This window comes from Haliotis asinina, chromosome 1 (assembly GCF_037392515.1).
Source record: "Haliotis asinina isolate JCU_RB_2024 chromosome 1, JCU_Hal_asi_v2, whole genome shotgun sequence".
In the NCBI taxonomy this organism is placed as follows: Eukaryota; Metazoa; Mollusca; class Gastropoda; order Lepetellida; family Haliotidae; genus Haliotis; species Haliotis asinina.
In genome coordinates, this window is record NC_090280.1 from 48,785,584 (window position 1) to 48,810,717 (window position 25,134).

Below are 25,134 nucleotides of genomic sequence, written 5' to 3' on the forward strand. Positions count from 1 at the left end.
ACCCTTTAAAGTTGCTGTTGTGAAATGTTCTGACATTCGTTCTATAACGCCTGCTCAAGGTCTTCCAGAGGCTGGAGCTGAACAAGGAGACAGTAAACAAGACTTCCAATAATGTCCCAAGCATGTTCTATGGGATTACGATCAAGTGACCTTGCAGGCCAGTCCATGTGTGATGTTGTTGATCTAAACAACATCGTTAGCAACTCTTTCTGAGGCATTATCACCCCTGGATGGGTATTATCGTCCATAAAATGATGTTAGGATCCGCTTGCTGTACCAAAGGAATTATTACAGCTAGGTTAACACCGATCAGGGTGCCTGTGTAAAGAGTGGAGCACATTCATGTCATGAATTTTGTATGTTGTATCTGAGGGTGGTTGTGTTTGGGTGACGTTGTCAATAGTATCTGATGAATCAGTTTGACAGTCACTAAAGTTTATGTATTCTTTGATTACGTACCTTTCAGTGGCGTGTCGGTAAAAATTGCTATCGAGACTGATAAAGATATAACAATGAAACAAGTACAACTGCTAGCTCGGACACAGGCGTGTGGCTATGTGGGTGAACCCTCACCTCACCTCACCTCACCTCACCTCACCTCACCTCACCTCACCTCACCTCACCTCACCTCACCTCACCTCACCTCACCTCACGAAGATACCGAATGATCATGAAACATGCTTCAGCATTTACTGAACACAGTCGAGTGAGGTAACGTGTGTTTGTTTGAAAACAGTTTTCTAGCACATTTCCTCTACATTAATCATTATTCTGAGATACCCATTTAAACGTCACTGAACGTCGTGTAGGCATGCTGGAATCTGGCAGTCACTGTTCAATATTTTACGACAATATTTTAGAGGATTATCTAAGCATACTGAAAACAAGTAACGGGAAACAGAAAGATTGGGAATCCCTAGACATCATTTCAAAACCACAAAACTTTCAGTTGAAACACTCAAGGCCACATTTCACATATCTGTCAAGGAGTGCGCTGAGACCTTCCCAACCGTAGTTTTCATCCTCTTAATTCAAGAATAACCCCAGTAGTTTGAAATATGACAGAACAATTCAACAAAACTCGTTCTGGGAACACTGCAACTGCCACGACTATGTAGACTTATACTGATCACGAAGGAGATGCATTCAATACAACTGTGATTGTCCTTCTCATCCCAACAAACTCCTCCTCCTCTCCGACTGAAACTGTTTATTTAGCTGTTTACTTGTTGGTCCATCAGTCCAGTAAACAACCACCTTCAGATTCAGATGAAGGCATGCAGTCTGGCAGAATGGCATCAATGGTACATATGACGCGTCTTCTGAGACAAACTCAACGTTTTAGCAGTGCAGCTGATACTTCTTGAGCTATTTGTGACACAAAAACTGTTCCATGACATTCTTTCCTCTGCGGATTTGCAGCTCTAAGATCCATTGGATCAGCTCAATCGCTCGGATGGCCCGAGATCCTGATTTGTATAGCTGGTCCATGTTTGGATGGCCTCACTACTTTCGTTAATTCGCCTACGACGTTCTGAAAATGTGTTTTACTTTCTTTCCAGTTGTGTGTTTTCTCGTTTTCAGGTGTGATATATTCTGTCGTCTTCTGTGGGTGTTCTTATGATACCCATCTTCCTGTGGCTCTTGTAGTATTCTGAACGGTCATCCCGTAAAACATTACTGGTACCCTAACTGACCCTCTTTAAGCAAAATGTGAGTAAAATGTGGGTCAGTCTTTCATAAAGCATCTGCCATTTCTTTATCTCTGATCTTCTGTATTCTCTGTGCGTTTCTTTTCAAAGTTAGAGATAAGTTTCTAGATGGGGCAAATGTCAACCCTGTATAAATCGTCCACAAATAGACTTTAGTGCATGAGTTTTTACACCAGTTTAGAAGAAGGTAGTGTATATACAACCGAGTGGAAACTTTTATATAACGGAGACGCTGAGCGCGATGGTGACGGCGTAGCACGACTCTGACGTCGTGGTTCCTGACTCTCAGACCAATCTCTTTCCACCTGTTCCGTTCAGTTTGACAGGATATCCTCTTAAGTCCATGCATTCTGGCTGTTGCGCTCTCGCCCATGGCAGTACGATCACGCAACTGTTGCCCCCGGATGTACCGATCTTGGACTGCAGTGGTAACTTGGGGTTTGCCTATACGGGGAAGGTCATATGCTATACCCGTTTGGTTGCAACGGGCTACAAGCCATGGTATCTTGCTCAGTGAGTGAGTGAGTGAGTTTAGTTTTACGCCGCACTTAGCAATGTTCCAGCTATGTGGCGGCAGTCTGTAAATAGTCGAGTCTGGACCAGACAATCCAGTGATCAACAACATGAGCATCGATCTGCGCAATTGGGAACCGATGACGTGTCAACCAAGTCAACGAGCCTGACCACCCGATCCCGTTAGTCGCCTCTTACGACAAGCTGAGTCGCCTTTTATGGCAAGCATGGGTTGCTGAAGGCATGTTCTACCCCGAGACCTTCACGGGTGTATCTTGCGCAGACTAACATTCGGACGCCTGAACAGAATATTGGTAATCTCCAGCATGCATTCTTCCAATGGCAATGTTCCGTGTTGCAGAGTCAAGACGTGCCGTGGTGATTTGACCTTGAAACTCTTTCAAAACGAATGCCAATTTCTGAAAGTAATCTGGATTTTTATTGCCAGGCAGTGCATGCTGTTTGCTCCACAAATACAACTGGAAAATGATTCCTGTTGCGTTGTGGCGATGCCTTTCTAATCTTTGTAGGAAATCTCATGAAAATCAACAAGTAAAATCGATTTTTACTTGTGCAGTTGTGTGAAATCATGTTATCAGCAATTTTGTAACATATTTTCAGGATTGTTTAAACAACAATAGGTACTTTTAAAAAATACAACTCGCCTTTTCGTTTCCCTTTTGGAGAGGTATATTTGACAGGTATTGTTCCACACAATATGTCTCTTTCATCCTGTAGTACATATTCCATGAAGAATAGGCAGAAAAAATATCAATATATAGGGTGTATGACAATTGTTTAATCGATGTTTCAAGTTCAGACATCTTTACACTCAACTCCCTTCCCCACCAATACTAATTTAACGTAATACATCCATGTTTGGCGAACAATGTTTGTGTGGGTGTGTACATCCACACTGTACATCATAAGATGAGAGTGTTTTGGACACTGTACGTATATCTGGCATTTCTAGAACGTTGCCATTCTCAACAAAGTATCAACATGGCACATCATGTCTGACAAATGCAGTTAAGACAGGAACATATCAAACGTGTGTCACTAACCGTTGATACATACTGGGAAAACTTTATATGAATTTCTTCGATGACAGACTCCTCTTCGAAAACTCATATTTCCGAAGAATATTAGAGGTTTCTCAACATCGAAGCTTTAACAGAACAGCATGAGATATAGGTTTTATGACAACAGGAGAAAATGTTTGACTGGCTTTATTTGCGAGATTTGGATGCGAACAGGTTATACGAGAACTACAATCCCAAATAACTGAAACACATTAACACGATTTACAAATAATGAAAACAAACACGGAATCAAAATACAACATTGTCGCACATCCGCTAGAATTTATGGTAACTAAAACAATCGTTGAGGGACAGCGTGACAAACCTTCTTGTATATGGGTTACAGTTTTAAAAATGTAAATAATCCTGCCACTCCAACGTTGTTTTCGTGTTTTGTTATTTCGTGGGGAGGTCACTACAGACATATATGTATTTACACCACGTAACAGTAACTGTATTGTGTATGCTTGTTTGTTTGTTGTGTATGTATATGTATTCCAGTACAGAGCAGCATGGAGAGCAGCCCTTTCTGACAGACAGGTACAGTTGAACCGTGTCGGTAGTTACCTACCTGTGCACAACTGTGCGACAATCCAGCTAAAGTACACCCACACGTATCGCATCACGTGATGTCCGCTCATCTTCCCCATTACCATGGCGATGTCATCTGTCAATCAAACATCCTCTGAAGCACACATGACACATGATGAGGACACATCTCTGTCTCTAGTTCGGGTATCCCATCTGTATCTGTCCTGACTACGGTTTTCAATCGGTAGAATAGAGTGTGTTTATTGGGAGCGTCAGTCAGTTACCGGCATTGAAAGAGAGATGGCATTGTCCCATTCAATGGTGTTTGTAGGGAAGGTCAGAGCTCACTATCACACTGCCACGGGGCGCCTGTTATGTAGGCATAAAGTGAGGCTTTCTACACCAGCACATTAACACCACCAGACCTACGAGGTGTATGGTTATGTAGTTAGAGCATGTTAGCACTAACAGACCTGCCTGGTCTGTAGTTGTGTAGTTAGACCATGTTAACACTGTCAGACCTGCCTGGTCTATAGTTGTGTAGTTAGACCATGTTAACACTGTCAGACCTGTCTGGTCTGTAGTTATGTAGGTGGACCATGTTAACACTACCAGACCTGTTGGTCTATAGGTATGTATTTAGACAATGTTAACACTGTCAGACCTGTCTGGTCTATAGGCCTGTAGTTAGACCATGTTAACACTACCAGATCTGAAGGTCTATAATCAGGTACCAATGTGTTAACACTCTCAGACTGTGTTATATACTGACACGCGAAACGTCCCAAGTATGTGAACATCATTATAATTATACCGACTTTGATGACCAGGTGTGACGTTGGCAATAGGCCTCTGTGACAATTTAACGTCATTTTCGCTATACATGTACAATACTTTCCTGGCTATTATACCACTGGTTCTCGACCAGGGCTGCATTGGCATAACAAAGGGCCCTTGCTCTGTATATGAATCTGAATGTGGCTCCTGACAACCTGTGCAACGGACAAGCAATGCATGGAGTGTTTTGTGGCGACTGTATGAAGGGTCTGCGCACAGTGTATGAATTGTACAAAGTAGGACTGAGGGGTGATATTTCTGTGAATGGCCACCTCTGCGGTTCTATTGAATACAGTAAACACTGCTAAACTAAATGTGTATTTAAATGTTGGGACTTGTACGGAATAGTTCTTTTTAATGTTCCAGTTGATCGCCACCTCTGTGGTGCTGGAATGCACTGGGTCCACAGACACAGCAGTGAGACATAGAGCGATAATGTTGTATGCTTCCTCGGAGAGAGACTAAAACAGATCTCAAGACACATCCGCGCTTGTACACACCTCACTCACATTAGTAACCCTCCCACACCCTACTCTCATACCCTCCACCCTTAAACAGTCCACGCTCACACACTCACCCCCCACTCTTATACACCCTACACTTACACACTAAATGTTCCCAAGCCATACTCTTATACGCTCCGCCCTTATACTTTCCAAAATCAATTCTCCCTTGCCCCGCTCTCACACCCTCCACCCTTATACACCCCACTCTCATACCCTTAACCTTTATACGCGCACTCAACCCTTCTACACTCCCCTGCACATTCCCATACCCTCCACCCCTATACACCTTGCACTCAACGCTCCACCCTTATACGCCCCACACTCACGCACTCTCCGCTCTTATATACCCCTCACACGCTCAACCATCCCACGTCGAACTCTCAAATCCTTCACCTTTATACGCCCCTCGCACACTCAACCCTCCCATACCCCATCTTCATACCCTCCGCCCCTATACGCACCAATCTAATACCCTCCACCCTTATACACCCCACTCCCATATCCTCCACCCTTATACACACCTCACTCACACACTCCGCTATTATACACCCCACTCCCATATCCTCCACCTTTATACACACCTCACGCACACACTCTGTTATTATACACCCCACTCCCATATCCTCCACCCGTATACACCCCACTCCCATATCATTCACCCTTATATACACCTGACACACACTCTCCGTTATTATACACCCCAGTCTCATATCCTCCACCCTTATACACACCTCACTCACACACTCCGCTATTATGTACCCCACCCTCATATCCCATCCTTATATTCTCCTCACTCACACACTCTCCATCCTTATACACACCACTCGCATACCCTCCACCCTTATACACACCTCACTCACACACTCTGTTATTATACACCCCACTCCCATACCCTCCACCCCTATACACCCCACTCCCATATCATTCACCCTTATATACACCTGACACACACTCTCCGTTTTTATACACCCCAGTCTCATATCCTCCACCCTTATACACACCTCACTCACACACTCCGCTATCATACACCTCACCCTCATATCCCATCCTTATATTCTCCTCACTCGCACACTCTCCATCCTTATACACACCACTCACATACCCTCCACCCTTATGCACACCTCACTCACACACTCTGTTATTATACACCCCACTCCCATACCCTCCACCCCTATACACCCCACTCCCATATCATTCACCCTTATATACACCTGACACACACTCTCCGTTATTATACACCCCAGTCTCATATCCTCCACCCTTATACACACCTCACTCACACCATATCCCAGCCTTATATTCTCCTCACTCGCACACTCTCCATCCTTATACACACCACTCACATACCCTCCATCCTTATATTCTCCTCACTCACACACTCTCCACCCTTATACACACCACTCACACACTCACCACCCTTATACACCCCACTCTCATACCCTCCACCGTTATACACACCAATTAACTATCGGTAAACCCACAGCAAATAATTATTTTACTTGTTTGGCTCTCAAAATAATTAAGTTACTTGAAATAACTTTGCTTAAGGATGAATCAGATATCATTAATGCCACTTTCTTACCTGGTTATTTTCCCAATTCAACAAGACACATAAGAGATTATTTATCATGGTTAAGTGTTTTAAACACAATGCAACTATGGTAAATGTTATTTTCTTCTTCATTGTATAATAATTATTCTTATCAAACCAAGTAGTTTGTAAGTGCTCTGAGTGCATTCACAAAACCGTGGCAGTTATTACTTTCGTCAGCTTTAATACCACTGTGACACAATGTACAGATTTTGATGTTTGGGGCGTTTCGGTAATGACATTGTGATGCATTCGTTATCGTGTAGCCATGTTCCCCGATTCTTAGCACAACATTGTAAGATACTTTGTATCATTGTGTACATAGAGAATGTATCATATGACTATAATCTACCTGGCATCACCAGTGCGTCTTATCACGTGCGTGGCACTGGCCCGTAATCAGGTTTGGCTGCAGTAATGACTGTTGCTTTAATGAGTTTTGTCACTTCCATATACATATACTTGTCGCTTCATATTTGTGAACGTTTTTCTTACAGACATCACATTAAAAATTTAAAAAAAAATGGTTTGATTCATATTTACTTCAGTATATTTAAATGTGTTGCTGTAATGACATATAACTATCACTCGCCTTATAATGAAAGACGGGTGAATAATTATTACTCTCTAAATCCTATAATATAATATACCTTCTTCGAACACATACGCAGCAATAACGCCACTTAACAGTTTATATATTTGACATGACCTCTGCTCAGTTCAACTCACATTTTGCAAATAGCAACACGACAGTGTCTACATTCTTTCAGTGCAATCGTGGAATGTCACGTGACTACTCTGCAGCCTCGCCTGGATGTACTGATCTAAACTTACGTTGGTAGCAGAAACGTTCATATTGCCTCATGTTGTTTGCGTTGATCACGGATGTAAAAACAATAAAACAGCCAGTTAGCCCAGAACAACGATTGAGGTCAGCTTCCAGGGACTGATACACCTTTTTCAGAAAGGAGTGGGTAGAGGATGGGCGAGCATGTATACTATTGACAAAACGGGGGGTAGGGGGTGGGGCGTGTGCACACTTCATTTTCACCCGAGTTTCAATGGTCATCTAATAACAATTTAGAAATTCAGTTCGCTCTCCCGTCATGTTCTAGCGTTATGAGGCCACACTTTGGCCCTGAACTATATCAGTTAAAGCAAGAGGACGCTTGTACATTAGTGCAGATGCAGAGACCATCTATATGGTCTGTGATCAGAGTGTTTCTTAAACATACTTGTCCCAGTATTGTCATGGCCCTACAAATTACTGCCTAGCTCTTTAATCTCCACATTGTGAACACCCATTACTCATTACTCAGCCGAGTCAACCGAACATTATTTGCCTATATGTCAAGAAAAGACGGGAAACCTCGACATTATTCACTTGTCTTCTTGCATTCGCGAGAAAATATCCCAAAAATGTATCTATACATTTGCACCCATCATTACTATTTTTGTTGTGGTCATTATATGTGGTCATGCTGTTGAGCACTGGATTGTCTGGTCCAGACTCGATTATTTACAGACCACCGGCATACAGCTAGTGTTGCTGAGGGCAGTAAAACTAAACTCACTGACTCACTCATTATCCTGTTGTCCTTGACTGCTGTTAAATGGCCACTTACTTGGGGACCGTTCATAATTTACGGCTGCGGGTTTGCGTGAAGGGGGTGTGATGATGATTTTAATAAAGAAGCATGTACAGTGTGAATGACCCCTATAAAAGCTTTTGTACAAAGTGACTCCACAGCCATCCCTGCTTGCCATGTACAAAATGACATCCCCTATAAAATTAAGAACGTTCCTTGACGTCATTACCTAGATTTCCCCCTCTCTATTTTTAGACACTTCCTCCACCTTATATACACCTCTCCGGCACCTGACTCCCTTTGATGCCTGTCAGATGCTACCTGTCTTTTGATTGAGCTTTTGGTTCTCTTCTTTAACCTTCCAGTCTCACTTGCCCTCCTCATGAATTTTGCATGAACTCTGAAGGAGGGATGTTCTCTCTTTTTCATCTGAGAAACATTCCAATAGTCTTACCCTTGTCCATAATATTCTAGAAACAAATATTCTTATAAATAGGGTATCCAAGCATTTCAAAATAACAAAGTAGATTTCTTTACAATGTTATCTAATCTGCTATCTCTAAATATATACCATTTATCTTAGTTGTATAGTTTCAATAAAAGATATTAATTTTGGGCTTAAATAATATGACAGTCTTCTCCCCCATCACTCAAGCAAGTCATCATTGTATAGAATTGCCTCTGCCCGCCCTGTGGCAGGACACCATACACTGCATCCAACACTATAAACACCAAGTACACAAATGGCAACCACCCTACACATGTCCTTTCCTTAAACTACACTAACCTCTGGAATCCGGATTTTTATTTACATTCTTAAGTCAGTCATTAAGGTTAAAACAACATTAAATTGGACAGGGAGGTAGAAATGAAGACATACATTCCATGAAAAAGATTTTGGAATGGTTTCCTCTGACTGCTGGACATTTCATGTTGAATTACTTGCCGACTGTATCATAATGGCCACCATAAATCCAACATGGTGGCTGGTTTGTAACTTGCATTCTGACTGGTCCATTAGATTCAGAAGTTTGCTTATAGCAGATGAAAAATCAAGGGCAGGTAATCTCAGACAACAACTGGAAATCATCCAGGCATAAAGTATGTGGTGTATGAGCTTTAGCCAAATGGTTTCCAAATTTTGCTAGTCAGACTAGCTATACCTGAAAGTTTCTAGCCCACAAAGTAATCCACTTACCCAAAATCTGAAAGTGGACAGGGGTTTCACAATTAAACTGCTATTATGATTAACATTTTTTATCTGGCCATAATGTTCCATGATAAGAAAGTGTGCTATAACTTAACAAGTCCTAGAGAGTAGTATATTTAAAAAACGACACCACAAAAATTCACTAGCCAAATTAACTGGCCTGACTGGATTTTTACTCGCTATGGACTAGCGGACCAGTGGTTCTTTCACATACTGGTCTTAGCTAAATGTGTATATATATTGAGGATCGTGGACTAGTGAGTGTGATTCACTCAATGCAGGATGTTGGTTGAAACTTGAAACTGAAATATATATATATAACAATGGCCTATCAACTTATGTCATTTGGAAAGTTTATTAATTAGTCCAGTTCATAAGGTCATAACAGACCTGTTAATTCAAGGCAAAATGTATCAAATGGTAAGAAAGACATTGCATAACAAAGGAATTTATCTTAAGTATGACACGTGGGCATCACTTCTCAAGTTTGTCATGACATCACTCTGGAACAAATGACATAACCCTCCCATCCAGACTCCCACAGACAAGGGTTGGTCGAGCTGGGTGGAAGGTGACGTCAGTGACGACATCCGTGCTCCCTCGCAGTCTGCTGCAGTATGTCCCTGCCCGCAGGTCAAATATATACGCCAGTCTGTCCTCTGACCCCGTGGCTAGATACTTCCCACAAGGACTGAAGGCAAGTCCACAAGCGTGGGCCTGGTTCATGTGGCCCTCAAGGCGCTGCACACAGCGCTGTGACCGCAGATCCCACAGCTTGATACAGTCTGCAGCTGCAGCTGATGCAAAAATGTTGTAAGCAGACGATGGCTGTGAGGCGAAGCTGGAGCCCTTGTTGAGACATACAGAGTGTACAGGCCGAGTGTGGGTGTCATGTATCGTGGTGGCAAGGACACCTTGGTTGAGATCGAACACCTCGATGTCACGATTGGAACCTGCGCAGATGACGAAGTGGGAGTGGAAGGCGTTGATGGCAGCCATGGAAGTAATTGTCTGGCTCTGTGTCACCCAGCTCTGGACCAGCTTGTATCTGCAACAGGGACAGTCATGTGTTGCTAGTGTCTGACAATGATATTCATCTCACCTGTTGTAATGACTGACAGTGATAATCATCTCACCTGTTGTACTCACAGTGATAATCATCTCACCTGTTGTACTGACAGATAGTGATAATCATCTCACCTGTTGTACTGACAGATAGTGATAATCATCTCACCTGTTGTACTGACAGATAGTGATAATCATCTCACCTGCTGTACTGACAGATAGTGATAATCATCTCACCTTTTGTAATGACTGACAGTGATAACATCTCGCCTGTTGTAATGACTGCCAGTGATGATCGTCTCCCTTGTCGTAGTGACTGACAGTGATAATCATCTCACCTGTTGTAGTTACTGACAGTGATATTGATAACCATCTCATCTGTTGTACTGACAGATAGTGATAATCATCTCACCTGTTGTATTTACAGTGATAATCATCACCCCCGTTGTAATGACTGACAGTGATAACATCTTGCCTGTTGTAATGACTGCCAGTGATGATCGTCTCCCTTGTTTTAGTGACTGACAGTGATAATCATCTCACCTGTCGTACTGACATATAGTGATAATCATCTCACCTGTTGTAGTGACTGAGAGTGACAATTATCTCACATCTTGCAGTGACTGATGGTTATAAATATCACACCTGTTGCAGTAATACGTCTATGAGTGTAAGAGCTAATTAACTCACCTGCTTTTGGTCAGGTATCTCTTGATTTCATCCCTGGCTGAGTCCAGGTAATACTTGTACAGGTGTAGAGAGCTGCCACAAGTAAGCAGTACAAACTTGTCCATGTAGAAGAATTGGCCGTGCCTAACTTCCCTTGGAAATGATGCATTGTTTTTGTCCGTCTTCACCTGGTAGTAACGAGAATGTTGTGAGTGGCAAACCTGTGGCTGAACCACACATGTAACTGACAACTACTGGTGTACTGATTCATGAAGAATTGAGACATATACGATAAATACAGTACCCCACTATACAACATCATATATGAGCATGTTTGGTGACTGTGATTTTGTCATATTTTTCTTATTTTCTGAAATAAGTGAAGAGAAAACTACAGGTATCATTGCCAATTTGAAAAGAAACATTCTTGATGCACTGAACATGGCATGATGATTGTGTGTTTGTGTGAGATATGGACAGATTTGATTCTTGTAACATGCTATATTTTGGGGATTACACTTTCTCTGTGAAGTACAGATCCTGGTGTTTTGGTTGTGTTGAGTCAAATCGGGGATTTGAAACCCAACCCTCAGAGTCAGGCAACTAATCGCCAGCACATAAGTCAAAGGTCTAACCCACTCAGCCACTCAAACTGTTTTGTGATCTTGACTACCACTTGTGATTTTACAATAGTTCATCAATCATAAATTATCTTGATGGAGCACACACATTATGGGGAATTATTGAAACTAGGTCTTCATCAAGACAAGCATCTACAGTGAGGTGACATTATTCCAGTAACATTGTGGAAAGTCTAAGGAAACAATCAAAATCAGTGTATACTGGCATGTCAAAGGGGCAAAACTCTTCACAACTGTCTCAAGCATGAGGGCAGAGAGTCATTCCTTATAATCATTCAGTTACAGTCAATCATTTCCTAGTCAGTCATTCCTCACAGCCAGTCTTTTCTAAGAGCCAATCCTTTCCCACACTCAGTCATTCCTCACAGTCAATCCTTCCTTACAATCACTCCTCAGTCAGTCCTTTCTACAATCATTCCTTACAGCCAATTCTTCCTTGCAGTCAATCATGCCTCACAGTCAATCCTTCCTTACCGAAATGCATTCTTCACAACCATCCCTCACAGTCAATCATTCCTTAAAGCAAATTCTTCCTTACAGTCAGTCCTTCCCTACTGCCAATCATTCCTCAGTCAACCCTTCCTTTCAATCACTCATTTGTCACAGTCAATCAGCCCTTATAGTCAATCATTCCTTACAACCATTTATTCCTTGCAGTCAGTCAGTCCTCATCATAAATCATTCCTTACAGTCAATTATACATAACAATCAATGACTGACTGCATTACCTGCTCCTTATTAACGGACATATTGTCAGAAAACGTCTCAAATTTCAGCAACGGTTCACTTGAACCCTTGGTCCAGATGGACGCTGTTTTGTCATCTGACGACGTGATGATCATGGAACTGCTGTGATTCCAGGCTAAAGAATTAACATTTCCATTGTGTCCCACATACACACGGCTTACATTCTGACCGATGGGAAACTTGAATATTGAGGCTGTTTTATTAGCAAGTGCACAAGCCACACTATGACCATCGTCTGAGAAGGAGAGGCGATTGACTGGAATAGGTCGCTCAGCGACACTGATCCTGTCTTGAAGTTCCGTTGGGGGAGCACTGTCCAGGGGGTATTCTAAATTAAACAGTTTAGCTTCTGATGAAGATTTTTTTAACGGTGATGTTGACTTCATTGGTTTGTTGATTTGGGGTTTAAACATGGTTGTCCTTGGTGCTTGCGTGTAACCAGATGATTTTACTTTAGTTTTAAAGGTCAAAGCTTGGTTCATTGGGTCAGATTTTTTCCTTTTGTCATAGCTTGGTGTTTTCACTGTTTTTGTTTTGGAGGTCTCAGGTTTCGACTGAATCAGCTCAGATTTTAATGGAGATTTCTCACATAAAGGTTTTACAGCTACAACACACAAACCTGATTCACCATCCTCATCTCCACCTGCTTCAAGGTCAACCAGACCTGATATGACATGTGTCAAGGACGAATTAAAATCTGTATTTCTCTTACACAAACCTGAATCAGCCAATTCTAATTGAACCACGTTTAGTTCATTATCAAACATAGTGCCGAGGAGTGCCCACAGATCTGGAACACTGGGACTCTGTGCAATGGTGGCTATTTCGGCAGTATTGATACACTTCAACCCTCCATCCAGATCAATGCCTTGTAGGGGATCGTGCATATCTGTGAAGTCTAAAATCTCCAGGTTCTTAGCATTGAGCTGCAGTATAGCACCTGTGGTGACAACAACCAGTACAGGAGGCCGCGACGCCAGGAGGTCATTGGCAGTGGATTTCCCAAACTGTGGTGCCATCTCTGTCGTCTCCACGTGAGTGGAGTGATAGGAGAAGCACACACACAGCACAGCCTGACCTTGCTCTGTAGTTGTCTCAAAATCAACATCCTTAGAATTCGACTTTTTCCAAGTCCCTCGTTTTGTGACAGTCATTGTACCTTTTTCATCTGTTTTACTTTTCAAATTTGCAATTCTTTCCCGCTGCTTTGAAACAGCTTTAGAGACATCGACTTGATATAAGCTGCGAAAGTTGTTGCCATCCGTGAGATCATACGTTCTGAGTATGCCATCTGTAGAGCCGATCGTAACATGGGGAGATGACCAGTTCATTGCAAGGCTGATAAGGGAGGAGGATGTGATGATGGCAGATTCGTACACAAGCGACAAAATCCTTGTGTCCCACACCTTGAACGTCCGGTCGTCTGATATCGTAACAAGTGTGGATGTATAATGTGGGCAAAATTCTGCTCGAGTGACCGGTCCATTATGTCCTTCAAGCTCGGCAATTACAGACTGAAAGTTGGACGTAAGAATAAAAACCTTCTCACCAACACACGCAGCAACCAAAGAATCATCAACGTTAAAACAACAGAACTGCACTTGACCTAAAGTTGTTCCCACGATCTGACCAGTCACTCGATCGCCCCTCGTATATTTCTCACGAGCAGTGTGGATATTCCAAACAATTACATAATCACCAGCCGCTGAGCAAAGAAGTTTAGGATTTGTGTTAAATCCAAAACATATGGAGGTGATCGGTTGACGATGTCCTGTCAATATCAGTGGCTCCGATTGTAGGCTTTGAAAACTCCATATCCCAATATCTGTTTTCTTTGTTGGCACGGCAAAGTAAACTCCGTCGTTTGCCGGTTCGATGCGGTCCTTATTGTAGTCCCTCGGAACACTATACCTGTGAGTTGCTGTCATGACGTCTAACTGAACTTAGTGAGTTATTATCCACATTTTAAAATTCACTCACGTCGATTCTCTCGTTGCGAATCACGCTTTTTGGTTACTGTGCACACAGCGCCATCTGAAATCTTCAAATTAATTTAGAGTTACGTCCCTTGAGAAGTAAGTCGTTTCCTCACTCGTCGAACAGCGCTAAATGATTGACAACTGACTGATTACTTTGAGAGTCAGTGAATCTCCCATCTTGTATTCACTCCTCGCACCTGGTAAGTCAGTCTTGATAGCTTGATTTTTTTAAATAATGAAATGAAATAAAACATATAAATAATATAATAAAGATAATAAATTCAATGTAATAATTTGTTTTTAAATATGGTGCCGTTTTAGCCCATAAATCAGTAGTCGTTTTCGCCAATATGGTGCCGTTTTCGACAAACGATTTGGGTGCCGTTCTGCTGAGGTGCCGTTTTAGGTATAACCCGTTGGTGTCATGTTGGGAAGGTTTGTCCAAGGAATGTGTACCTGAGACTAATTATGTTTCAGCGACATCCATAGACTAACAACTAGTCTCTGAAATGAACATACTTCACGGGAAAAAAATCTTAGTAAGAAAATATAATATAATGAAAAGTAGCCTTGGGACCTTCATATACTGAAATTTACTTGGTGTGGAAATCTCGACTTGTCACATGTTCCAGGCTTCCATGGGCTCCTTTTGATATATTTCCTTCATGGTCTGTTTGACAGACTACTACATCTACGAAACGATGCGTTTATTGCCAGAAACATTTTGCAGCTATGGTGTATTTGTGTGTCAAACAATGTGTTTTCAGTCAAGAATCAGGAACAAAGATAATTGTTTCAGCTTTTTCAGGGGAAATAAAATTTGTTTTGATAAAATCCCACACTATAGAAATGAAGTGAAGGAAGTACAGGATAATAAATTCTGACTTTGTTTGTACTTGTTACAAAGACATTCGATCATTTTCCTGCAATAGCTATCCACATTTAGGCCAGAAGTTGTTATGAACCTAGCCGTGAGCAGATATTACAGACACTGCGAACTACACATTCTGTATTTCTGTACGTGCACATGTGTTTGGCATTATTCTACACAGAGACCATACACCGGTATATGGTCTCTGTTCTACACGTTTGTTTTGCACGTACTTGGACGACATGCTGGGCTGTTCAAGACGAGCTTTAACCTAGATCTTCACGGTGTCCAAGACATATAAAGTGCTATGCCAAATTTCAAGAGAGTGCTCTATTTCTGCAACCAAAAGAAGACAAGTTGTGACCCGAGTATAATTAGTGTGATTTTCAAAGACGTCGTCTCATAACTTCCATAAAGTCGGTTGGTTTAAATTGTTGTTTTATTAATACCGCCGCACTCAGCAATATTCCAGCTATAAGACGGCAGTTTGTATTTAACAGAGTCTGGACTAAACAATCCTGTGATCAGCATCATGAGCACTGACCTGTGCAGTTGGGATACGAGATGTGTCGTAAGAGGCGACTAACGGGATCGGGTGGTCAGGCTCGCTGACTTGGTTGACACATGTCATCGGTTCCCAATTGCGCAGAACGATGCTCATGTTGCTGATCACTGGATTTCCTGGTCCAGACTCGATTATTTACTGACCGCCGCCATATTGCTGGAATATTGCTGACTTCGGCGTAAAACTAAACTCACTCACTCACTCACGAGATGTGTCAGCCAAGCCACCAAACCCGACCATCCGATTCTGTTTGACACCTCTTTCGTCAAGCATGGAATACTGAAGACCAGTTCTAACCAAGACCAGTTATCTTTCGTAACGTGAAGTTGAGGAGAGGGGCTGGCCTTGTGGTCAGAGCGTTCGCACCTCACGCTGAACACGGTGTTAGGTTACCTACATGGGTAGAATCTATTAAGCCTGTCTGTTCTGTCCCCCACCGTGATATTTCTGGAATATTACTAAAAGCGGCGTAAAACTATACTCACTAACTTACTTAAAGTGAAGACACACTATATGTGAGCTCGTCTTTTTCACTGAGTTCACGAATGTTCATAAGAATACATTTCCTCTTTTGAACGAATAAAGTATTTAAGCTCTCCATATATTGCTTCTCCGCTGTACCTCCGTCCGTCATTTGAGCGCAACAATGAAGTACGAAGTATATGACGTCTTGGACGACACACATGTGGATGTTCAATGTTGCCTCCAATAATATGTTCTTGTCTTGTAAACAAAGGGGATGGGGGTGGGGTGCGGATGTACCCAAGACGTTATATAGATAGCTAACAAATGTAACAATTGTTAATTTGGGGATTACAGTATCTCAGTAGACCCGGACGATCAGGGATAGAATGGGTCTTCAGTCACAAAGGGCGACTATACTTGTCGTAAGAGGCGACTAGCAGCATCGGGTAGTCAGACTCGCTGACTTGGTTTAGACATGTTCCCAAATGTCGGTGCTCATGCGCTTGCTCACTGGATTGTCTGGTCCAGACTCGATTATTTACAGACCGACGCCATATAGCTCGAATATTGCGGAGTGCGGCGTAAAACTAAACTCTCTCACTTTCTCGGTAAAGTAGAGAATGTGCTGTACTGGGTTGAGTCCGACCTGGGATTCATACCCACTCTGCAGCAGCAGTGGTCAGGAATGTTCTGATTGGGACAGCATGGCTGTTTGCCGACATCTGGTGCGCTTCATTCTTTAAGGCACGGCAGGACATTCTCATAGAAAAGAATGTTAGATGTAATAAAATGTTCACCAAAACGGAATTCATTCGGAATTATTCATAATCTGTGGTCAACATCTGGTCTGACTCATTGTGCGGTACTGAGCGATCGACAGTTGATTTAATTAACCTGTTGTGTGGTTGACAACTTGCTTGACCAAGTATACAATTGTCAGGCGCCCTGATTGACCTATCTGGCGACTGAAATGTTATTTCTCTTACGAAACAGTGATTGACACTTCACTGGGTGGGTGACAACAGGTTTAACAAATTAAACCTGTTAAATTGCCAGAATTAAATTGGCTGTTGGTGTGGTTGGTTGTTAGTGTGATTGGTTATTTGTACAGTTGATTGTTAGTGTGACTGGTTGAATAAGATTGGTTGATAGTGTGATTGGTTGTTACTGTGATTGGTTGAAAGTGTAACTGATTGTCAGTGAGATAAGTTGATAGTGTGATTGGTTGTTATTAAGTTCTTGTTGTTGGTTGCTAGTGGGATTGGTTGTTACTGTTATTGGTTGCTAGTGAGATTGGTTTTTAGTGCGATTAGTGTGTTAGTATGGTTGGTTTTTAGTGTGACTTTTTGTTGGTGAAATTGGTTGTCAGTGAGATTGGTTGCTTGTGTGGCAGATTGAGTAACTTGCAATTTGCGTACAAGATGGTTTGTTTGGCAAATCTGTTTTGTGTAGATTTAGTCAGGTAACTCTAATCAGAGATCTTATATTGAGCTAGCAGATTCTTTTGTATAGTGAAGAAAAGCTGAGGAGTCATCTTGCTGATGTGATTCTACTGTTGACATAAAGAGCAATAAACAACAAGAAGTAGTCTGTTTTTTGACAGTTTTATTCTAATGTGCACTGTTGTCAGACGGATGTTACACTGCCTACAGATCTCCACAACACCGTGGACTTCTTGTATCACATAATTCTCCCAACACACTGGAATGCCCCATCAGAACTTCACAGAATCCAAGACACAAGATCACTTCAGAAACTCTGCTGAGAAGTCAGCTTAGATTCCAGCACTTCCCTAGTATGTCCACAAACATCTCTTACAGCTTCAGAATATTCCTCACATTTTCACATGCTTCTATATAGATCTCAACAATCTCCATTTAGTTCTCTGCAATGTGATCTTAGATCTCGACTTTTATCTCTAGTCTCCCTTAGATCTTTCATATTTTAGACCTCCAGAATCCCTCCTGAGATCTCTGTAACCTCATCTAAGATCTCTGAAATCTCTGCCCAGATCTCCACCTTCTCTCCCTAGATCAACACTATCTCCCTTAGATCTCCACAAACTCCCCGTGAGATCCCCAGGATTTCCGGACTCTAGACTACAGCACATGGTGTATCTAGTTTCCTAGTACCAGCCAGTTGGTGCCACACATGGCAACCCCTGGCATGATCAGAAAAACATGGAAAGCCAAATAATGAGGATTTTGCTATTTTTTTTGTAACAGGGAGAAATGTTTCTTTCGAAAATGTGAAGTGTTTTCAATATAGAAGTGACACTTCGACGAAAGAAAGTTTTGATCTATGAATGTTAAACCCAACTAGCAGCTGCTGTTTGATTAAGAATGAAGATTTTATGGATATCAACTTCTGTATATGAGAACACAACGTTTCGGAGTTAATGCCTACTCCTTCATCACCTGATCTTCATTCTTATGCATTTCACTTAGTAATGCCCTTCAAAGACTTGCTGTTTGATCGTTGCAGAATATATTCACTGTTGCTATGGTAATGATTATGTCCTCTTGCATAGATTAATTTTCATGAAATTATAAGCATTAAACAATAAATATGGACAAGTTCAGCTTCATGGATTGATTTTATCAATAACCTTGTGCTGGAGCATTTCTTTAACTTTAAAACTTTGATTTCCCTTTTCAGGAAAGAAATGTGACCAAATATTTCAAGATCATCAAACTGCATTTTCACAGATAATCATCTTTGGAGGATGTAGATTTTCAGATTTTTAATGTTCAAATTTATATCTTTTTGATCAAAACTGAAATTGCACCTTTGAAAATATTCTTCAACACATAAGCATTAATGTATTATTGTCCTGGACGACACTCCCAGCAATTAGTGTTACAGGTGGCAGAGTCAAGCAGGAGTTGGCTGATCAGTACACACTAGACATCCACGGCCCTTTAGCAATACAAAAAAGTCACAAAGTCATTTAACAATATTGTACAAAATAGCTATCTACAATAATTAATATCACACTGTCACTAGTACGACCGTACAAGCTTGACATTAAGCATTCCATCTAGACCACTACGCTGGTATAAATATAATTATCACACAGTCATCAGGTTATCTATATTGCACTTGTGCCTTCTTTCAGTAATACTGTCATTTCAAAATGAAAATCTTGCTGCTCCCTTCGAACATAGATGTTCAAAATGAAATTAATTTGTTTCAATATTTGTTCTTAAATTCTCACACTGTGAACTGATTTCAGTAACCAGTAATATTTAGATCAGAGAGCAAGATGATCACCCGTGGCTGTTGCCCCAGAGTGTCTCATACAGACTGCAGTTATCTCCACTGATCCAGTTGTCTCTCCTGATGGAATGAAAGAATCAAGTTCCTCTTTGAATATTGTCATTTTCAAACTGCTTACTCATTATTTTTATCATTTTCTTAAAACTTTACATACTGATACATTTAAATTTTAACTTTCCAGAATAGGTGAATATGTGTATATTACATGCGACCTATGGGGTCTTACTTGTAAATTATGAAGCAAATACCTGTAGCTGTTCATACTGTCTCATGTACATATTTCTCACTGATTAAATCATAAACTACTCTCTTCCTGTGACAAGGACATTCCTTCCATTTCACACAACATTCAAAAGTAAAGTAAAATTTATAAAAAGAGCTTAACAAGCAATTCTCACACAGTCCAGTTTCCTGTAGAACTGACAACAGAGTCCTGAAAACATCAAACGAAATGGTTACTTTTGAAATGGAATTGTGCCATGTTTCTGCAAGCTGTGGGAGATCCTAGTTTACATGTTTTCTGTCGGAAATCAGACTGTGAGAAAACAAACTTGCCATTCATGCTATTCTAGATTTTAAAAAAGGATAAAAAAAACAACACAAAGAACTGCACAATTCCAAAAGCGTAAAAATCAAAATTGAGCATTTGAACACAGTGGTCAAATCGTGGGTAGACCCCTCACACCGCAGACGGACCTTTCGACAGCCTCTCATCTCACACTCGTACAGCATTGCAAGTCTATGACTTCAAATCATTTCCACACAGAATCAAATGCCAAAATATTCTACAATCAGAGAGTCAAAATTTTATCATTTAAATTTTGGTAAAACATTTTGTGTCGAAGTCACTGGTTGACATTTAACAGTTAGTAGAATACAAATAAATTCCAAAGGTGAAAGTCCAAAATTTGAGTAATTTTCGATCTTCTACAAGAATGCATTTCTGTTATGTTGTCCCAAACTGTCACGAGAAAGACGATGACACGCTATGAATGGTGACTTTTGGGATCTAATGTAGGAAAGAAGGGAGATGCATGGGACCAACACGTATTGAACTTCGGCCACAAAATCACCCATTTCCTTGAACCTCGCTCAACCGGCAAATTTGTTCAGCTCTTTTCTAGTATAGTTGAAAATACTGACTGACTAGAGTTGTTTCAATACTGGTGTCATGAATAATAGTTTAAGAACAATGAGACTGAAGCAGATATTGTCAAAACACCTTCCAGGGCTCCTTAACAGTGCTTCAACTAGGGACTTGGCACTGCCATGCTTCACTGACGTCTAAGTAGATGGCGCTTAACGCTTCCTCATGAATAAACATCTCCAGAAGAAAAAAACACCGTTATTACTTCCAATAACTGCCATTACAGAAAATAACAATGTTATTACGTTAAAAGCTACTTCATATAATAACAATGATATTACTGGCAATAACAGCTAATGTAGAAAACGTTATTACCGCCCTTGCCGAAAGTGATGTTACTGATCTAGCAGAAAATAATGTTATTACTGGCAATAACAGCTAGCGCAGAAAAACAATATTAAAATATCAGCAACTTAAGGAAATGTTAAAACTGCCCACATCAGGAATGCAACTGCCGCTGTATCAGCTGCATGTGGCATTAATAAATAACAATGTTCTCAACATTTTGCCATCGAGTACATTAACTGATAACAGTTGTGAAAAAGAATAATAAAGATCTTGGCATCTACAACATTGTGGTGAATCAGATCGTCAGCAACATGAGATGACCAGACAACAACCGCAACACCACAGCAACATTGACAACACAATGGTGTGGGCGACATGAGTGACAGCGACGTGACAACTTTCAACTCTCAGATACAAGGTGCCTCAAATCTTGAATATTGTGATAGTAATGCTAACATTCTGGCTAACAGTACTTCGTCTTCAGTGGTCAGTACGGGCCAGTGCTTGTCCAACACTGATTACAACATCTGATGTGTGCTGACCTGAAAATTGTCAGGTTCCCTTGGTAATAAGAATTTTTTACAGAATTTTTTTCTTGTACTCTGAAATGTCAGTGAACAGTCATCAGGACACCAATATCTAGTGACACTCACATAACTAGTTGTGTGGATGCCTACATCTACTCACACATACATATGACTAGTTGTCTGGATGCTACATCTACTCACACATATGTACCTAGTTGTCAGGACACCTACATCTACTCACATACATAACTAGTTGTCAGGGCACCTACATCTACTTACACACTTCTGTACCTAGTCATGACATCTACTCACTAACATGTCAGAGAACATGCCCAGGAACTTGATAGACTTAGCAGACACAAAGGTCATATAGTTCTATATACTAGTAAAATGGACACTGCCATTGCCACTTCGGCCGGATATCAGTACGGACTCCATGAATGACACATATACTTCATAATATTCAGATTTGATGGTAAAACTAAGTTTGAAAAGTCTGTCAATTTATACTTTGCATATTTATCATTATACTCAATTATGAAGGAAAGCCAGTGTTTCAGAGGCAAAACTTTGTGTGCCCAGGATTTTACATATATATGTCTGCAACTGACTGCGAGAGCAGTAAAAAAGTAGCCACAAAACTGTACTTCTACACAAGACAGTCTGTACAGATTATTTCCACACACCTACAAGAGTCTTCCTGTCAAATGACCAATCAGAAACGCTGTTTCACGGTTCATGACCAATCAGAAATACTGTTACATGGTGCATGACCAATCACAAAGACTGTTACATAGTACGTCTGATCAAAAACATGATTAAGTGATCTATTAGTTTCCATGAACACATGACTATCTGTGCTACATTTGAGCACATAGAATGAGGTCATTGGGAACATCACATCAAATGTTATTCAAGGCTGAGAAGAGAAGTAAGGATCACCTTGAAGTTATGACCTTGAACCTCTAAGGTCAAGACTGTTGACAACCTATAACAGCATTCTTGAAAGGTCATGCAACCACTTTGTGCTTAGCATTAATTCCCTTTTTTTGTACAAAATATATTAATATTAAAATTAGATTTGGAGGGGGTGTGGTTTCAAGAAGTAGACGCAGCCCGTTGATGTGCTGAATGTCTGTTTAACGAACTATCCCTGGAAGGATTTTGAGAACCTCCGCGGCGATCAGATGACCTTGAAAAAGAGCTATCTCGCGATGACTCTCCTCGAGACTTTGACCGTTTTCTACTGCGCCGGAACAGTTTCTTTAAGCTACCACCTAGTGAGCGGGACTTCTTCAAGTTGGGTGATTTGGATGGATCCTGGGACCGCACAAGTTCCATATCATCTGCGAACACAATAAGACTGGCGTCAGTATTTCATCATGATTTCTGTAACATTTATGACATGAAAGCAAAACACCATTTAAGCACTTTCTGAAAGAAAATACTTTACCATGAAAAGAAGGATCAAGTGAAAAAGGTTTAAACCTGTGATATCATTTCATAAAATCTGAAATGGAATTTTCACTTTACTTAGAAACAAAGCATCATCTGCATTATGATGTACAGATCTACTTAAGTCAAAACAAACTTATCTTTGCTCTTCAGCTTACCTGAGCACAGGTTAATGGTCACCAAGACAAAGTGGAAACAAACACAACATGCTGGCAACATCCAGGGGAATTTTAGCAGAATCAGAAAAAATGAGTAAACCTGTGTATGACAAGTTTTTTGTGTGTTCTCAAAAAACATAAGTGCCATTCTAACCTCACTGGTGGGATCTTGTAGATGTTCAACTGGATCATATACTGACGATGCATACTTAACATACTGGTTGTGACATCAAGGGTGGGCAACTCTTGATTATGACATCAAGGGCAAGTAATTCTTGATTGTGACACCCAGGGTGGGCAGCTCAAAGCTTCACTAAGTGTCATCATTATAAGATAAATGTGTAAACTCAACTCAGCAATCACAACCTCAAAAAGAAAATTTCCTTATTTGGCATATTTGTTTGTTTGTCTTGGAATGCTGCACTCATTAATTTTCCAGCTACATGGCGATGTTTATAAGAAATAAGTCAGGACTTGTCCAGGCTTGATATCATGATTGGGTGAAGACTCAACTCTTCACAGGTATATTTGTTGCATATAAACACAATGTAATGTGTGACACAATATAGACTTCCAGGTAAAACATGACACAAACTACACTCAGTTAATATGTCACTAACATCCTGTTTTTTCTTGTGGCAACTTTCTTTTCTCTGATTTCAAACATTTTCCCAAAAAAACATTTTTTCTGAAATCTGCTTGTTACTAAGACAAGTCAGGTTGTTTTTTTTGAGTATGAAATGTTTTAAGATAACTAGCAATAAAAACCTGAAGTCAAAACTCACACACAAAAATCTGCAAATAAAAGTTGCAATAAATATGAATTAATAAACAGAATAGATGAAAACGACAACATGGTTGTGGAAGATAAAGAGAAGACAATGCAGAGAGAGAGGAATAGAGAAATACAGAAGTAGATATTATAGATCATGGTGAGTGAAAGATGGGTGGTGCATATAAGGTGATGTCCTACACCAACAAGGGTGGGTCTTATCTGATATAGTGTTGCAAGAGTGTATCCTATCTGAGTTTCTTCAGCAAGGGTTGTGTCTTATCTGAGGTATTTCAACAATGGTGTGTCTAATCTGATGTATTCAAAGATGGGTGTCTTATCTGAGGTATTTCAACAAGGGTGTGTCTTGTCTGATGTATTCAAAGAAAGGTGTGTCTTATATGAGGCATATCAACAAAGATATTCCAACATGATGTGTGTCTAATCTGAAGTATTTCAACATGAGTGTGTCTTATCTAAGCTATTCCAACAAGGGTGTGTCTTATCTGAGGTATTCCAACATGATGTGTCTTATGAGAGGTATTTCAACGTGGGTGTATCCTTTCTGAGATATTTCAACAAGAGTGGGTCTTATCTGAGGCTTTTCAGCAAGGGTTTGGTCTCATCTGAGGCATTTCAACACAGGTGTGTCTTATCTGAGGTATTTCAACAAAGGTGTGTCTGATCTGAGGTATTCCAACATGATGTGTTTTATCAGCGGTATTTCAACAGAGGGTGTATCTTATATTATCTTATCTTATTCCAACAATGGTTGTGTTCTATATGGTCGTATTATTACATGGATTGTGTTCTGTGTTGGGTATTCGTACAAGCATTGTGTCCTACATAAGGTATTCTTACAGGGGTTGTTTTCTTTACTATGTATTCCATCAAGGGGTCTGCTCTGTTTGGGGTTATTGTTACAAGAGTTGTGT

The 25,134-nt window shown here is 40.8% G+C and overlaps 2 protein-coding genes across 14 annotated transcripts in view; both read right to left on the minus strand.

Moving 5' to 3' along the window:
• Positions 1–9,907: 9,907 nt before the first annotated feature.
• Positions 9,908–14,761, minus strand: LOC137279820 (WD repeat-containing protein 27-like). Its single transcript, XM_067811841.1, has 3 exons — positions 12,675–14,761; positions 11,327–11,493; positions 9,908–10,619 (listed from the first exon to the last, which is right to left on the minus strand). Exons 1-3 carry the CDS (start codon positions 14,619–14,621, stop codon positions 10,070–10,072), a joined length of 2,664 nt encoding a protein of 887 aa, XP_067667942.1. The 5' UTR covers positions 14,622–14,761; the 3' UTR covers positions 9,908–10,069.
• Positions 14,762–18,163: 3,402 nt separating this feature from the next.
• LOC137292638 (phospholipid transfer protein C2CD2L-like) overlaps positions 18,164–25,134 on the minus strand; it is an 80,679-nt gene continuing 73,708 nt past the window's right edge. For all 13 annotated transcript variants that reach the window (XM_067823850.1, XM_067823847.1, XM_067823845.1 and 10 more), the window contains one exon: positions 18,164–23,160. In XM_067823850.1, the coding sequence (XP_067679951.1) occupies positions 22,913–23,160 (248 nt within the window). In that variant the 3' untranslated portion in view covers positions 18,164–22,912. The remainder of the gene's footprint in view (positions 23,161–25,134) is intronic.